Raw genomic sequence first — 17,658 nt, forward strand, 5'->3', positions numbered from 1 at the left:
TACCTCTAACCCTTCTCATCCTCACCATGTAATACTGTCCTCTACCTCTAACCATACTCATCCTCACCATGTAATACTGTCCTCTACCTCTAACCCTTCTCATCCTCACCATGTAATAATGTCCTCTACCTCTAACCCTTCTCATCCTCACCATGTAATACTGTCTCCTCTACCTCTAACCCTACTCATATTCACCAAGTAATACTGTCCTCCTCTAACCCTTCTCATCCTCACCATGTAATACTGTCCTCTAACCCTCCTCATCGTCACCATGTAATACTGTCCTCCTCTAACCCTTCTCATCCTCACCATGTAATACTGTCCTCTACCTCTAACCCTCCTCATCCTCACCATGTAATACTGTCCTCTAACCCTTCTCATCCTCACCATGTAATACTGTCCTCTACCTCTAACCATACTCATCCTCACCATGTAATACTGTCCTCTACCTCTAACCATACTCATCCTCACCATGTAATACTGTCCTCCTCTAACCCTTCTCATCCTCACCATGTAATACTGTCCTCTACCTCTAACCCTTCTCATCCTCACCATGTAATACTGTCCTCTACCTCTAACCATACTCATCCTCACCATGTAATACTGTCCTCTACCTCTAACCCTTCTCATCCTCACCATGTAATAATGTCCTCTACCTCTAACCCTTCTCATCCTCACCATGTAATACTGTCCTCTACCTCTAACCCTACTCATATTCACCAAGTAATACTGTCCTCCTCTAACCCTTCTCATCCTCACCATGTAATACTGTCCTCTAACCCTCCTCATCGTCACCATGTAATACTGTCCTCCTCTAACCCTTCTCATCCTCACCATGTAATACTGTCCTCTACCTCTAACCCTCCTCATCCTCACCATGTAATACTGTCCTCTACCTCTAACCCTCCTTATCCTCACCATGTAATACTGGCCTCCTCTAACCCTCCTCATCCTCACCATGTAATACTGTCCTCTAACCCTCCTCATCCTCACCATGTAATACTGTCCTCCTCTAACCCTCCTCATCCTCACCATGTAATACTGTCCTCTACCTCTAACCCTACTCATATTCACCATGTAATACTGTCCTCCTCTAACCCTCCTCATCCTCACCATGTAATACTGTCCTCTAACCCTTCTCATCCTCACCATGTAATAGTGTCCTCTACCTCTAACCCTACTCATATTCACCATGTAATACTGTCCTCTACCTCTAACCCTCCTCATCCTCACCATGTAATACTGTCCTCTACCTCTAACCCTCCTCATCCTCACCATGTAATACTGTCCTCCTCTAACCCTCCTCATATTCACCATGTAATACTGTCCTCTAACCCTTCTCATCCTCACCATGTAATACTGTCCTCCTCTAACCCTCCTCATCCTCACCATGTAATACTGTCCTCTACCTCTAACCCTTCTCATCCTCACCATGTAATACTGTCCTCTACCTCTAACCATACTCATCCTCACCATGTAATACTGTCCTCTACCTCTAACCCTTCTCATCCTCACCATGTAATAATGTCCTCTACCTCTAACCCTTCTCATCCTCACCATGTAATACTGTCCTCTACCTCTAACCCTACTCATATTCACCAAGTAATACTGTCCTCCTCTAACCCTTCTCATCCTCACCATGTAATACTGTCCTCTAACCCTCCCCATCGTCACCATGTAATACTGTCCTCCTCTAACCCTTCTCATCCTCACCATGTAATACTGTCCTCTACCTCTAACCCTCCTCATCCTCACCATGTAATACTGTCCTCTACCTCTAACCCTCCTTATCCTCACCATGTAATACTGGCCTCCTCTAACCCTCCTCATCCTCACCATGTAATACTGTCCTCTAACCCTCCTCATCCTCACCATGTAATACTGTCCTCCTCTAACCCTCCTCATCCTCACCATGTAATACTGTCCTCTACCTCTAACCCTACTCATATTCACCATGTAATACTGTCCTCCTCTAACCCTCCTCATCCTCACCATGTAATACTGTCCTCTAACCCTTCTCATCCTCACCATGTAATAGTGTCCTCTACCTCTAACCCTACTCATATTCACCATGTAATACTGTCCTCTACCTCTAACCCTCCTCATCCTCACCATGTAATACTGTCCTCTACCTCTAACCCTCCTCATCCTCACCATGTAATACTGTCCTCCTCTAACCCTTCTCATCCTCACCATGTAATACTGTCCTCTACCTCTAACCATTCTCATCCTCACCATGTAATACTGTCCTCTACCTCTAACCCTTCTCATCCTCACCATGTAATAATGTCCTCTACCTCTAACCCTTCTCATCCTCACCATGTAATACTGTCCTCCTCTAACCCTCCTCATCCTCACCATGTAATACTGTCCTCTAACCCTTCTCATCCTCACCATGTAATACTGTCCTCTACCTCTAACCATACTCATCCTCACCATGTAATACTGTCCTCTACCTCTAACCCTTCTCATCCTCACCATGTAATACTGTCCTCTACCTCTAACCATACTCATCCTCACCATGTAATACTGTCCTCTACCTCTAACCCTTCTCATCCTCACCATGTAATAATGTCCTCTACCTCTAACCCTTCTCATCCTCACCATGTAATACTGTCCTCTACCTCTAACCCTACTCATATTCACCATGTAATACTGTCCTCTAACCCTTCTCATCCTCACCATGTAATACTGTCCTCTACCTCTAATAACCCTTCTCATCCTCACCATGTAATACTGTCCTCTATCCCTTCTCATACTCACCATGTAATAATGTCCTCTACCTCTAACCCTTCTCATCCTCACCATGTAATACTGTCCTCTACCTCTAACCCTACTCATATTCACCAAGTAATACTGTCCTCCTCTAACCCTTCTCATCCTCACCATGTAATACTGTCCTCTACCTCTAACCCTCCTCATCCTCACCATGTAATACTGTCCTCTACCTCTAACCCTCCTTATCCTCACCATGTAATACTGGCCTCCTCTAACCCTCCTCATCCTCACCATGTAATACTGTCCTCTAACCCTCCTCATCCTCACCATGTAATACTGTCCTCCTCTAACCCTCCTCATCCTCACCATGTAATACTGTCCTCTACCTCTAACCCTACTCATATTCACCATGTAATACTGTCCTCCTCTAACCCTCCTCATCCTCACCATGTAATACTGTCCTCTAACCCTTCTCATCCTCACCATGTAATAGTGTCCTCTACCTCTAACCCTACTCATATTCACCATGTAATACTGTCCTCTACCTCTAACCCTCCTCATCCTCACCATGTAATACTGTCCTCTACCTCTAACCCTCCTCATCCTCACCATGTAATACTGTCCTCCTCTAACCCTCCTCATATTCACCATGTAATACTGTCCTCTAACCCTTCTCATCCTCACCATGTAATACTGTCCTCCTCTAACCCTCCTCATCCTCACCATGTAATACTGTCCTCTACCTCTAACCCTCCTCATCCTCACCATGTAATACTGTCCTCCTCTAACCCTTCTCATCCTCACCATGTAATACTGTCCTCTACCTCTAACCCTCCTCATCCTCACCATGTAATACTGTCCTTTACCTCTAACCCTCCTCATCCTCACCATGTAATACTGTCCTCTACCTCTAACCCTCCTCATCCTCACCATGTAATACTGTCCTCCTCTAACCCTTCTCATCCTCACCATGTAATACTGTCCTCTACCTCTAACCCTCCTCATCCTCACCATGTAATACTGTCCTTTACCTCTAACCCTCCTCATCCTCACCATGTAATACTGTCCTCCTCTAACCCTACTCATATTCACCATGTAATACTGTCCTCCTCTAACCCTCCTCATCCTCACCATGTAATACTGTCCTCTAACCCTTCTCATCCTCACCATGTAATACTGTCCTCTACCTCTAACCATACTCATCCTCACCATGTAATACTGTCCTCTACCTCTAACCATACTCATCCTCACCATGTAATACTGTCCTCCTCTAACCCTTCTCATCCTCACCATGTAATACTGTCCTCTACCTCTAACCCTTCTCATCCTCACCATGTAATACTGTCCTCTACCTCTAACCATACTCATCCTCACCATGTAATACTGTCCTCTACCTCTAACCCTTCTCATCCTCACCATGTAATAATGTCCTCTACCTCTAACCCTTCTCATCCTCACCATGTAATACTGTCCTCTACCTCTAACCCTACTCATATTCACCAAGTAATACTGTCCTCCTCTAACCCTTCTCATCCTCACCATGTAATACTGTCCTCTAACCCTCCTCATCGTCACCATGTAATACTGTCCTCCTCTAACCCTTCTCATCCTCACCATGTAATACTGTCCTCTACCTCTAACCCTCCTCATCCTCACCATGTAATACTGTCCTCTACCTCTAACCCTCCTTATCCTCACCATGTAATACTGGCCTCCTCTAACCCTCCTCATCCTCACCATGTAATACTGTCCTCTAACCCTCCTCATCCTCACCATGTAATACTGTCCTCCTCTAACCCTCCTCATCCTCACCATGTAATACTGTCCTCTACCTCTAACCCTACTCATATTCACCATGTAATACTGTCCTCCTCTAACCCTCCTCATCCTCACCATGTAATACTGTCCTCTAACCCTTCTCATCCTCACCATGTAATAGTGTCCTCTACCTCTAACCCTACTCATATTCACCATGTAATACTGTCCTCTACCTCTAACCCTCCTCATCCTCACCATGTAATACTGTCCTCTACCTCTAACCCTCCTCATCCTCACCATGTAATACTGTCCTCCTCTAACCCTCCTCATATTCACCATGTAATACTGTCCTCTAACCCTTCTCATCCTCACCATGTAATACTGTCCTCCTCTAACCCTCCTCATCCTCACCATGTAATACTGTCCTCTACCTCTAACCCTCCTCATCCTCACCATGTAATACTGTCCTCCTCTAACCCTTCTCATCCTCACCATGTAATACTGTCCTCTACCTCTAAACCCTCCTCATCCTCACCATGTAATACTGTCCTTTACCTCTAACCCTCCTCATCCTCACCATGTAATACTGTCCTCCTCTAACCCTTCTCATCCTCACCATGTAATACTGTCCTCCTCTAACCCTCCTCATCCTCACCATGTAATACTGTCCTCTACCTCTAACCCTCCTCATCCTCACCATGTAATACTGTCCTTTACCTCTAACCCTCCTCATCCTCACCATGTAATACTGTCCTCTACCTCTAACCCTCCTCATCCTCACCATGTAATACTGTCCTTTACCTCTAACCCTACTCATCCTCACTGCCCCAAGGCCAACATCTATAATATCCATCTACCCCTCTACTTCAGAAACTGCCCCAAGGCTAACATCTACCCATCTGCTACTGTATCTGCCCCATGGCCAACAACATCTATAATATCCAACTACCCCTCTACTACAGGAACTGCCCCATAGCCAACATCTATATTATCCATCTACCCCTCTACTACAGTAACTGACCCAAGGCCAACAACATCGATAGTATCCATCTACCCCTTTGGTACAGTAACTGCCCCAAGGCCAATATCGATAGTATCCATCTACCCCTCTACTACAGTAACTGCCCCAAGGGTACAACATCTATAGTATCCATCTACCCCTCTACTACAGTAACTGCCCCAAGGCCAACAACATCTATAGTATCCATCTACCCCTCTACTACAGTAACTTCCCCAAGGCCAACAACATCTATAGTATCCATCTACCCCTCTACTACAGTAACTGCCCCAAGGCCAACAACATCTATAGTATCCATCTACCCCTCTACTACAGTAACTGCCCCAAGGCCAACAACATCTATAGTATCCATATTCCCCTCTACTACAGTAACTGCCCCAAGGCCAACAACATCGATAGTATCCATATTCCCCTCTACTACAGTAACTGCCCCAAGGCCAACAACATCGATAGTATACATCTACCCCTCTACTACAGTAACTGCCCCAAGGCCAACAAAATCTATAGTATCCATATTCCCCTCTACTACAGTAACTGCCCCAAGGCCAACAACATCGATAGTATACATCTACCCCTCTACTACAGTAACTGCCCCAAGGCCAACAACATCTATAGTATCCATCTACCCCTCTACTACAGTAACTGCCCCAAGGCTAACATCTACCCCTCTACTACAGTAACTGCCCCAAGGCCAACAACATCTATAGTGTCCATATTCCCCTCTACTACAGTAACTGCCCCAAGGCCAACAACATCGATAGTATCCATCTACCCCTCTACTACAGTAACTGCCCCAAGGCCAACAACATCTATAGTATCCATCTACCCCTCTACTACAGTAACTGCCCCAAGGCCAACAACATCTATAGTATCCATCTACCCCTCTACTACAGTAACTGCCCCAAGGCCAACAACATCTATAGTATCCATCTACCCCTCTACTACAGTAACTGCCCCAAGGCCAACAACATCTATAGTATCCATATTCCCCTCTACTACAGTAACTGCCCCAAGGCCAACAACATCTATAGTATCCATCTACCCCTCTACTACAGTAACTCCCCCAAGGCCAACAACATCTGTAGTATCCATCTACCCCTCTACTACAGTAACTGCCCCAAGGCCAACAACATCTATAATATCCATCTACCCCTCTACTACAGTAACTGCCCCAAGGCCAACAACATCTATAGTATCCATCTACCCCTCTACTACAGTAACTGCCCCAAGGCTAACATCTACCCCTCTACTACAGTAACTGCCCCAAGGCCAACAACATCTATAGTATCCATATTCCCCTCTACTACAGTAACTGCCCCAAGGCCAACAACATCTATAGTGTCCATATTCCCCTCTACTACAGTAACTGCCCCAAGGCCAACAACATCGATAGTATCCATCTACCCCTCTACTACAGTAACTGCCCCAAGGCCAACAACATCTATAGTATCCATCTACCCCTCTACTACAGTAACTGCCCCAAGGCCAACAACATCTATAGTATCCATCTACCCCTCTACTACAGTAACTGCCCCAAGGCCAACAACATCTATAGTATCCATCTACCCCTCTACTACAGTAACTGCCCCAAGGCCAACAACATCTATAGTATCCATATTCCCCTCTACTACAGTAACTGCCCCAAGGCCAACAACATCTATAGTATCCATCTACCCCTCTACTACAGTAACTGCCCCAAGGCCAACAACATCTATAGTGTCCATCTACCCCTCTACTACAGTAACTGCCCCAAGGCCAACAACATCTATAGTATCCATATTCCCCTCTACTACAGTAACTGCCCCAAGGCCAACAACATCTATAGTATCCATCTACCCCTCTACTACAGTAACTGCCCCAAGGCCAACAACATCTATAGTATCCATCTACCCCTCTACTACAGTAACTGCCCCAAGGCCAACAACATCTATAGTATCCATCTACCCCTCTACTACAGTAACTGCCCCAAGGCCAACAACATCTATAGTATCCATCTACCCCTCTACTACAGTAACTGCCCCAAGGCCAACATCTATAGTATCCATATTCCCCTCTACTACAGTAACTGCCCCAAGGCCAACAACATCTATAGTGTCCATATTCCCCTCTACTACAGTAACTGCCCCAAGGCCAACAACATCGATAGTATCCATCTACCCCTCTACTACAGTAACTGCCCCAAGGCCAACAACATCTATAGTATCCATCTACCCCTCTACTACAGTAACTGCCCCAAGGCCAACAACATCTATAGTATCCATCTACCCCTCTAATACAGTAACTGCCCCAAGGCCAACAACATCTATAGTATCCATCTACCCCTCTACTACAGTAACTGCCCCAAGGCCAACATCTATAGTATCCATCTACCCCTCTACTACAGTAACTGCCCCAAGGCCAACAACATCTATAGTATCCATCTACCCCTCTACTACAGTAACTGCCCCAAGGCCAACAACATCTATAGTTTCCATCTACCCCTCTACTACAGTAACTGCCCCAAGGCCAACAACATCTATAGTATCCATCTACCCCTCTACTACAGTAACTGCCCCAAGGCCAACAACATCTATAGTATCCATCTACCCCTCTACTACAGTAACTGCCCCAAGGCCAACAACATCTATAGTATCCATCTACCCCTCTACTACAGTAACTGCCCCAAGGCCAACAACATCTATAGTATCCATCTATCCCTCTACTACAGTAACTGCCCCAAGGCCAACAACATCTATAGTATCCATCTACCCCTCTACTACAGTAACTGCCCCAAGGCCAACAACATCTATAGTATCCATCTACCCCTCTACTACAGTAACTGCCCCAAGGCCAACAACATCTATAGTATCCATCTACCCCTCTACTTCAGTAACTGCCCCAAGGCCAACAACATCTATAGTATCCATCTACCCCTCTACTACAGTAACTGCCCCAAGGCCAACAACATCTATAGTATCCATCTACCCCTCTACTACAGTAACTGCCCCAAGGCCAACAACATCTATAGTATCCATCTACCCCTCTACTACAGTAACTGCCCCAAGGCCAACAACATCTATAGTATCCATCTACCCCTCTACTACAGTAACTGCCCCAAGTCCAACAACATCTATAATATCCATCTACCCCTCTACTACAGTAACTGCCCCAAGGCCAACAACATCTATAGTATCCATATTCCCCTCTACTACAGTAACTGCCGCAAGGCCAACAACATCTATAGTATCCATATTCCCCTCTACTACAGTAACTGCCCCAAGGCCAACAACATCTATAGTATCCATCTACCATCTACATTTGATATACTTCATTTAGGTTGCAGGTTAGAGGTCAGCCTTGGTTGGGGTTAGAGGGATCTCAATCTCTTCGTTCAAAGACTCAATCATGGACACGCTTCCTCACAGTTGTGGCTGCTTCGCGTGATGTATTGTTGTCTCTACCCTTGTGCTGTTGTCTGTGCCCAATAATGTTTGTACCATGTTTTGTGCTGCTACCATGTTATGTTGTGTTGCTTCCATGCTGTGTTGTCATGTGTTGCTGCCTTGCTATGTTGTTGTCTTAGGTCTCTATGTAGTGTTGTGGTGTTATGTGTTTTGTCCTATATTTTTTATTTTTTATTCCAGCCCCTGTTCTCGCAGGAGGCCTTTTGGTAGGCGGTCATTGTAAATAATAATTTGTTCCTAAATGACTTCCTTAGTTAAATAAAGATCAAATAAAATACAAAATAGTGCTGTGTCTGTGTTCCTGCCCAGGAGAAAGCAGAGGTGGAGGAAGGTTGAAAAGGAAGAGTGTGAGGGACGGGCAGCGGCATACTCCAGTGACTGACAGCCAGAGAGAGGAAGTGTCTCCTGTAAGTGATGATGTCACAGCAGACTGTGTTTCTCTCAGCCTATCAGAGGAGCTGAAGAGAAAGAATGTGAGAGTCCTGATCCCTCGACCCCCTTCAGTTTACCTCCCTCTGCCGGTAAGTTCCCTAACTTCTGACCCTCAGAGGAAACTATCTTTCACTCTGTTTTACTATTTTACATTCTGTTCCTCAAAAGCCCTTATGGTTGCCAATTATATAAGGCCTTAGTGGCGTTGGCAGAAGTACCCTGACATATTTGGTTAAATGTGACCAAGAAACAACACAGATTTCCCTTTGCAAACATGCCTGTTATTATTGCTAATTATGCAGCGCAACTACACAACTGCTTACAACTGCACAGCTGACAAAACAGGCCAACTGTCCCGAGTCCTACAGCAAGCATAATGTAATACACAACATGGCTATTACCTACATATTCAGAGAGAGATTCTACAGCAGAGAAGTGCAGTGGGTTATTATAATGTCACAAAATATGGAGAATGAAGTGTTCAGTCCATCTGACCGTAATTAAACATCATGAAATAATCAACATATTATCAGATCAGAACGACCACTCAAAGATCTACAGTAGGTCTACAGGCAAAATAGTGAATTCGGGCGCCATGTTCAGGCATCGACCGGTTCTGCTCCGAGGTTCTGCTCCGAGGTTCTGCTCCGAGGTTCTGCTCCGAGGTTCTGCTCCGAGGTTCTGCTCCGGACTGTATATTGCATAGAAATAGAAAGCCCTGCATGTGTTTTATTGAACCCACTTTGAAGTGAATAGCTCACTTTGAATGAACAAACACCACTGTATAGGCAGGCATGAAAACATCATGCATAATATCACGGTGGGTATGAAGACAGTAGCCCAGCTCACTTTGAATCAAACACATAGGCCTGGCCAACCATGGCAGGCATGAAAATATTTGGCTTAATCATAAAACAGTTTTCAGGCTTACCTTTTATTGTGTTTGACGTTTTCCAGCACTAGGCTTGATGTTGCAGATGGCGATTATTTCATCATAGTCCAAAGAGTCACTGACTTCCCTTTCAAAGGACAACAGGACTAGATTGTTGAGATTTAGCCTCTAAACACAACATGTGGTGGAGAAGAGCCTCTCAACAGTACATGTGGTGGAGAGGAGCCTCTCAACAGTACATGTGGTGGAGAAGAGCCTCTTAGCAGTACATGTGGTGGAGAAGAGCCTCTTAGCAGTACAGCAGGAAGTCATAGGAACCCTGCCCCTTTACCCTTACTCGGCTATGGATGTTAGGGAAAATGTCACGTCTGTAGCTGTCCAATACTTTGATGATGGAATTCATTCCTGAATCACCCCTCCACACAGTTGCTGAATAAACACGGTTAATTCATCATCCTCAACAGAGATAATATAGTGATCACATAGGGCCTGCAGTGATTCATCCTCAACAGAGATGATATAGTGGTCACATAGGGCCTGCAGTGATTTATCCTCAACAGAGATAATATAGTGATCACATAGGGCCTGCAGGAATTCATCCTCAACAGAGATATGATAGTGATCACATAGGGCCTGCAGCGATTCATCCTCAACAGAGATGATATATTGATCACATAGGGCCTGCAGTGATTCGTCCTCAACAGAGATAATATAGTGATCACATAGGGCCTGCAGGGATTCATCCTCAACAGAGATGATATAGTGATCACATAGGGCCTGCAGTGATTCGTCCTCAACAGAGATAATATAGTGATCACATAGGGCCTGCAGTGATTCGTCCTCAACAGAGATAATATAGTGATCACATAGGGCCTGCAGTGATTCATCCTCAACAGAGATAATATAGTGATCACATAGGGCCTGCAGGGATTCATCCTCAACAGAGATAATATAGTGATCACATAGGGCCTGCAGCGATTCATCCTAAACAGAGAAATGATAGTGATCACATAGGGCCTGCAGTGATTATTTCAGTATTGTGTTTTTGGACAGCTGCTCTTGACAATGTTGATTTAAACCGTCAATATTAATTTCAAAAAATTATTAAAGCTGCAATAGTTCTTTGGGTGACCCAACCAAATTCGCATAGAAATGTGTGTTATAGATCTGTCATTCTCATTGAAAGCAAGTCTAAAAAGAGGTAGATCTGTTATGTGTGTGCTATTTCTATGCTTCATATGCTTTCAGTTTTGTACACAAGCTTTGAACAGCTGAAAATACAATATTTTGGATGAAAGAAAATATATTTCACAATGGTTTAGATGGTACAGTGATTCTCTACATTATACTTGCTTGTTTTGTCACAAACTGAAATAATGCAAACTATTAGAATCTTGGACATCCTACTTAAACACACCAGAATACAATGTTTAATTAGGTTAAATCAACTCCTAAAATAAACAATAAACAGTAACCAAATAAACAAACCACTTTAATCAGCAAAAAACAAACTATACAAAAACTCACTACTATAATGGGTCAGATGACAAAATTACGCAGACTCATGTTTACATCTCAATAAAATAAAAGTCTGCATGTTTAAAAAAAGAAATACAACTGATGCCCCTGAGACAGATGTCTATGTATCAGGGAAAAAGCACAAACAACCAAAAATATATTTCACAATGGTTTAGATGGTACAGTGATTCTCTACATTATACTTGCTTGTTTTGTCACAAACTGAAATAATGCAAACTATTAGAATCTTGGACATACAGGTTTGGTTAACAAACAGTTTCTCATTTGTTCTATCTTTCACTTCTATACCTACTTGTTAGCTATTTAAAAAAAAAAATAACTGGAAGAAGGAATCCTACTTAAACACACCAGAATACAATGTTTAATTAGGTTAAATCAACTCCTAAAATAAACAATAAACAGTAACCAAATAAACAAACCACTTTAATCAGCAAAAAACAAACTATACAAAAACTCACTACTATAATGGGTCAGATGACAAAATTACGCAGACTCATGTTTACATCTCAATAAAATAAAAGTCTGCATGTTTAAAAAAAGAAATACAACTGATGCCCCTGAGACAGATGTCTATGTATCAGGGAAAAAGCACAAACAACCAAATTCAACCCAGCTAATTTCCCAAAACATTTGCAATTGTTTTTTACTATAGGAGGTTGCTTTTCAACATTAATACCCTAACATTGTTCCGCATAATGGAAACGGATTATAATGTTAGACTACATGAACTTTCCTGCTCAAATTAACTGGTGTTACTTAAACAATCAAACCAGGAATCAATAACCATCAGAATGTTTTACGATTCAGATCTCCCTTTCTCACAGCCAAATATAGTCCAATAAATGCCACAAATCAATGATGCCCACCTAGCGAATCTGTTGCTAGTTTTTAGCATCTTTCCTGACGAACCTGACGACTTACAGCTACTTTTAAAAATGTATTTGGACATTTTTATCTACTTCTGAAAATTGACTCAAAACAATAATGCATGCATTTTCCTTCTAAATGACACAAACAATTTTCTCTGTCACCCCCAGTCACAACATCATTGCCGTAGCGATAAAAGTGCCTTGTGAGTGATGTCATCAACAAGCGCATGAGTTCATGCCCATTCCACAGCGACAAATTATTGTAGCGACACGCACAGACAGCTGTGTGTTATGTGTTAGGCTAGGAGGTGGTTGTGTTGTACTGACCAGTACCCGGTGTTCGCGGGGTCCGACATGTCAATCAACCTGCTATCTGCCAATCACGGGAATGCCTGGAATGTTCTGATGCCGGGCATCCTGGTGGTTGGCGGAGTGGCATGGAGGGGGGGTGGAGCATTGGAAGTTAAGACCAGGTTCAGCTTTTTGTTCTCTCTCTCTTACGTCTGGGCTTCCCAAGAGAAGGTCACGATTGGCTTGTGGGTTATCTGTCATCTTTTTGGCGTGTGCTACGGCCCAAACAGTAGCCTGTGTAAAGTTGGTTTAATAAACCGTCATTTCGCTAACTCAAGCCTCTGTCTGGACAATTGTTCATTTATGATCTAGTCAGGTCATTACATTGGTGTCAGAAGTAAAAACGTTGATACAAGTTAGCCAGCTAGCTAGCTGACTTATGTGGCTAGCTACCGTAGGTGAGAACGGGGATTGAAAATGCGTCGAGGGAATCCGAAAGTGAAGGTGGAGGTAGGGGACGATTATGGCCAAGGAGGTGCGTGTGAATGGACATCGGGGGTTCTGTCTGAGGAGATCGCCAGGGCGTCAGAGCGCAGAGGCCGCTTGAGGGAGGACGTTAGAGCGATGGCGGCTGAAGCGGGCATGAGTGCTTCGTCGTCTGTATTTCGCGCGGATTCTGGTGGGCGGACCGAAGTGGCGACGTCGACGCGGCGTGACAAGGAATCTGGGGCTCAGGATGTAAACAAACATGGCGGCGCCCAGTTCCCGGCTGCGTCCGTATCTGTTAAGACCCCGAAGTATTCCGGTAAGGCGGATTGGGAAGCTTTTCATGCTCAGTTTGAACTGTTAGCTCATTTTAGGGGTGGTCGGATGAAGAAAGGGCACTGCAGTTGGCTTTATGCCTCACGGATGAAGCTCTGGCCTGTTTGATATTGATTAGCCCCGAGGACAGGCATGATTATGGTGCTTTAGTGGGAGCACTGAGGAGGCGCTATGGACAGTGTGTACAGCCCGGGCTACTGCGCTCCGAACTGAGTAATAGACGCAGACAGCCTGGAGAGCCTCTACGGGTGCTAGCTAATGACATTGAGAGCCTCTCTCGGCGGGCATATGCTCACATGCCCCCCTCCGTGCAGAGAGAGCTAGCACGGGACCGGTTCATACAGGCGCTCTCTCCTATGGAGCTGCGCATACAGACCCAGCTGGCTCATCCTGAATCATTGCAGACAGCCTTGGAGATGGCTTTGGAGAGGGAGCTGGTGTGGGCTGGGGCTTCAGCTGGGGCTTTGGTGGGGGTGCAGGGAGACACACCCTCTGTGCGAGCTGGGGGGCAGAGCAGCCCGGAGCCGGAAAAGCCTGCTTGGGTGGCCGAAATGACAAAACTCATTCGGGCTGTGTCGCTACAGGCGGCACGAAACACAAGCCCTGGTCCCAGGGTCTGCTGGGGTTGTGGCCAGCCAGGCCATCTGCGCCGAGATTGCCCCATGTCCCCCAGAGCCCAGGGAAACGGCTCGGGGTCCGCATAGACCGGGTAGTGCGGACCCCTGGCTTTCTATCCCAACCACCATCATCTTCAGGAGGAGCCCACCGGCACAGACGGGGAAGCAAGGCTCCACTTCCCCCAGAAGCAGACGAGGGCAAGCGGATGGAGCCTGTTGTTGTGGTGGGCCGGACCTGTGTTGGGGACTTTTGTCATGTCCCTGTCACTGTGGAGGGGGTGCCCTGCTCCGCCATGGTGGACACTGGGTCCACAGTAACCCTGGTGAGGCCAGATATTGTGCCAGGTTGGACTCAGTGTGAGCCTACAACTGTGCAGCTCCGCACAGTCACAGGTGAGCTGGCACCCATGAAAGGGAAGGGAATAATGACTCTGACAGTAGGGGGCAGGACTGTGCGTCATCCTGTGTGGGTGGCGGCTGTGCAGGACCCTTGTATCCTGGGGTTGGACTTTCTTAGGAGCACAGGCTGCCAGTTAGACCTAAATAGGGGCACACTGAGCTTCCAGGGAGGGACGGAAGTCACCATGGCCCCCCTAATGTCACATTCACTCAACCCAACAAACCCTTTACTCCAACAGTTAAAGCAGCAGAGACTCATGGCTGCGCCCCTCCCCCACAGCTGTGTGTGACTTTTCCCCAGTCCCCCTGTCACCTACGGCGGTGTGTTACATTCCCCCAGCTACCTCCATGACACAGCCCTCTGTGAGCCCGGGCCGCAACCCCCAGCCCAGCTACCCCAGATGGGAGAGGAGAGGACACTGTCTGCAGTGAGGGAGATATGGGGGAGGAACTGTGTTGGTCTCGACCCGAGCAGCAGGAACGGTTGTGGCAGTTGCTGTTTGAATTCAGAGACAGCTTTGCGTTGAGTGAGGAAGAGGTGGGTCAGACTCATCTGGTGCAGCATGAGATCGACACAGGTGATGCTCGACCCATCAAGATGCGTCCCCGCCGTATCCCGCTGGCACGCCAGGAGGCGGCAGACAAGGCTGTGTTGGAGATGCAGCGGGCAGACTTCATTGAGCCCTCAGACAGCCCCTGGGCGGCGCCAGTCGTCATGGTTCCGAAGAAGGGGGCAAGCTGAGGTTCTGTGCGGACTACAGGCGGCTGAATGAGGTAATCAGGAAGGACTCATACCCCATACCACGTATCGATGAGTCGCTGGACCTGGTTAGGGGTCCTCCTGGTTCTCCTCACTAGACCTCCGCAGTGGCTACTGGCAGGTGCCCCTCTCCCCAGAGGCCAGAGCCAAAACTGCGTTCTCCACTAACAGAGGACACTGGCAGTTCAAGGTCCTGTGCTTTGGCCTGTGCAACGCTCCAGCTACTTTTGAGCGTTTGATGGACAGGGTGCTGGATGGCATCCCCCGACAGCAGTGTCTGGTATACCTCGATGACATCCTGGCCCATGGCAGCTCCTTCCAGTCAGCCCTGCGGGCGCTACGGCGTGTGCTGGAGAGGGTGGCTGCCGCAGGTCTGAAGCTCCACCCCGAGAAGTGCCACTTCATGAGGAGAGAGGTGTCCTTCTTGGGCCACCGAGTGGGGAAGGAGGGGATCAGCACCATGGAGGACAAGGTAGGGGCTGTCAGAGACTGGCCCACCCCCACCGACCAGCGTCAGCTGAAGAGCTTCCTGGGCCTGGCATCGTACTACAGGAGGTTTGTACGGGGCTTCTCAAGCGTTGCTGCTCCACTGAACCGCCTGCTGCCGAAGGACAAGGCTTTCACTTGGACAGTGGAGTGTGAGGAGGCGTTCAACACCCTCAAACGTGCACTGATCGAGGCCCCCGTGCTCGCCCCCCCCTGACCTCACCTTGCCCTTTATCCTTGACACAGACGCGAGCAATGTGGGCATGGGTGGGGTGCTGGCCCAGGTGGGGCCAGAGGGGGAGAGAGTGGTGGCGTACTTCAGCAAAACATTTGACAAACATGAGCGCCGCTACTGTGTCACCCGGCGGGAGCTCTTGGCTGTTGTGGCTTCCGTCAAACACTTCAAGTACTACCTGGGTGGTCTGCCCTTTACTGTAAGGACTGACCACTCTGCTCTCCAGTGGCTCATGTCTTTCAGAGAGCCAGAGGGGCAGGTGGCACGCTGGTTGGAGGAGCTTCAGCCGTATGACTTCACGGTGGTGCACAGGGCAGGGGCACGCCACTCCAACGCCGACGCCATGTCCCGTCGGCACTGTACTGCAGACGGCTGCCGCCACTGTGAACGGAGAGAGGGACGGGAGAGAGAGCTGCGGGCAGAGGAGGGTGTCTGTGCCACAGTGTGTCGGGCGAGCGGGCCTGTCTGCTGCGAGCTGCAGACTGTCGACGTGGCTGAATGGCGGCAGCAGCAGGGACGGGACACAGACCTACAGCCAGTGCTACAGTGGGAAGAGGCGCAGGTGAGGCCACCATGGGAAGAGGTGACAGCGCTCTCACTCGCGACCAAAGGGTTGTGGTCGAAGTTTGAGAGACTGCGGCTGGCTGATGGTGTGCTACAGCGGGCATGGAAGGAGTCAGCTACGGGAGAGGAGAGGTGGCAGGTGGTGGTCCCAAAAGCATTGCGGGAGGCTGTGCTCCAGAGTACTCATGGGGGGGTGGGGACTGGACACTTTGGGGTCACAAAAACACTGCGCCGTCTCCGTCAGGGCTTCTACTGGGGGCAGCACAAGAGGGATGTGGAGGACTTTTGTCGCCGCTGTGACAACTGCACAGCGAGAAAGGGCCCCCAGGCCGCTCTCATGCTCAGCTCCAACAGTTCCCAGTGGGGGCTCCCATGGAGAGGGTGGGAGTGGATGTAGTTGGGCCGTTCCCCACCACAGACAGTGGAAACCGCTGGGTGCTCACGGCCATGGACTATTTCACAAAATGGCCCGAGGCCTATGCTCTGCCTGACCAGGAGGCAGAGACCATCGTCGACGCCCTGACAGCGGGGATGTTCAGCAGGTTTGGAGCTGCAGAGTCCATCCACAGCGACCAAGGCAGAAACTTTGAGTCCCGTGTGTTCGCCACCATGTGTGAGAGGCTGGGTATGCACAAGACCCGCACTACTCCTCTCCATCCTCAAAGTGATGGCCTTGTGGAGCGCTTCAACAAAACGCTTGGACAGCAGCTGGCCATCGTCTCTTCCAAACACCAGCGGGACTGGGACAAGCACCTGCCTATGGTCCTCATGGCATGCCGCTCCGCTGTCCAAGACTCCACCTCCTGCACGCCTGC

At 47.6% G+C, this 17,658-nt stretch overlaps 1 protein-coding gene across 1 annotated transcript in view; it reads left to right on the forward strand.

Annotated features, from left to right (window-relative positions):
- LOC135511530 (uncharacterized) overlaps window positions 1–17,658 on the forward strand; it is a 69,364-nt gene that overhangs the window by 43,966 nt on the left and 7,740 nt on the right. The window contains exon 4 of the mRNA XM_064933021.1: window positions 9,247–9,458. Within this exon, the coding sequence (XP_064789093.1) occupies window positions 9,247–9,458 (212 nt within the window). The remainder of the gene's footprint in view (window positions 1–9,246; window positions 9,459–17,658) is intronic.

The sequence above is a fragment of the Oncorhynchus masou genome, chromosome 24 (genome assembly GCF_036934945.1).
Source record: "Oncorhynchus masou masou isolate Uvic2021 chromosome 24, UVic_Omas_1.1, whole genome shotgun sequence".
Lineage (NCBI taxonomy): Eukaryota > Metazoa > Chordata > Actinopteri > Salmoniformes > Salmonidae > Oncorhynchus > Oncorhynchus masou.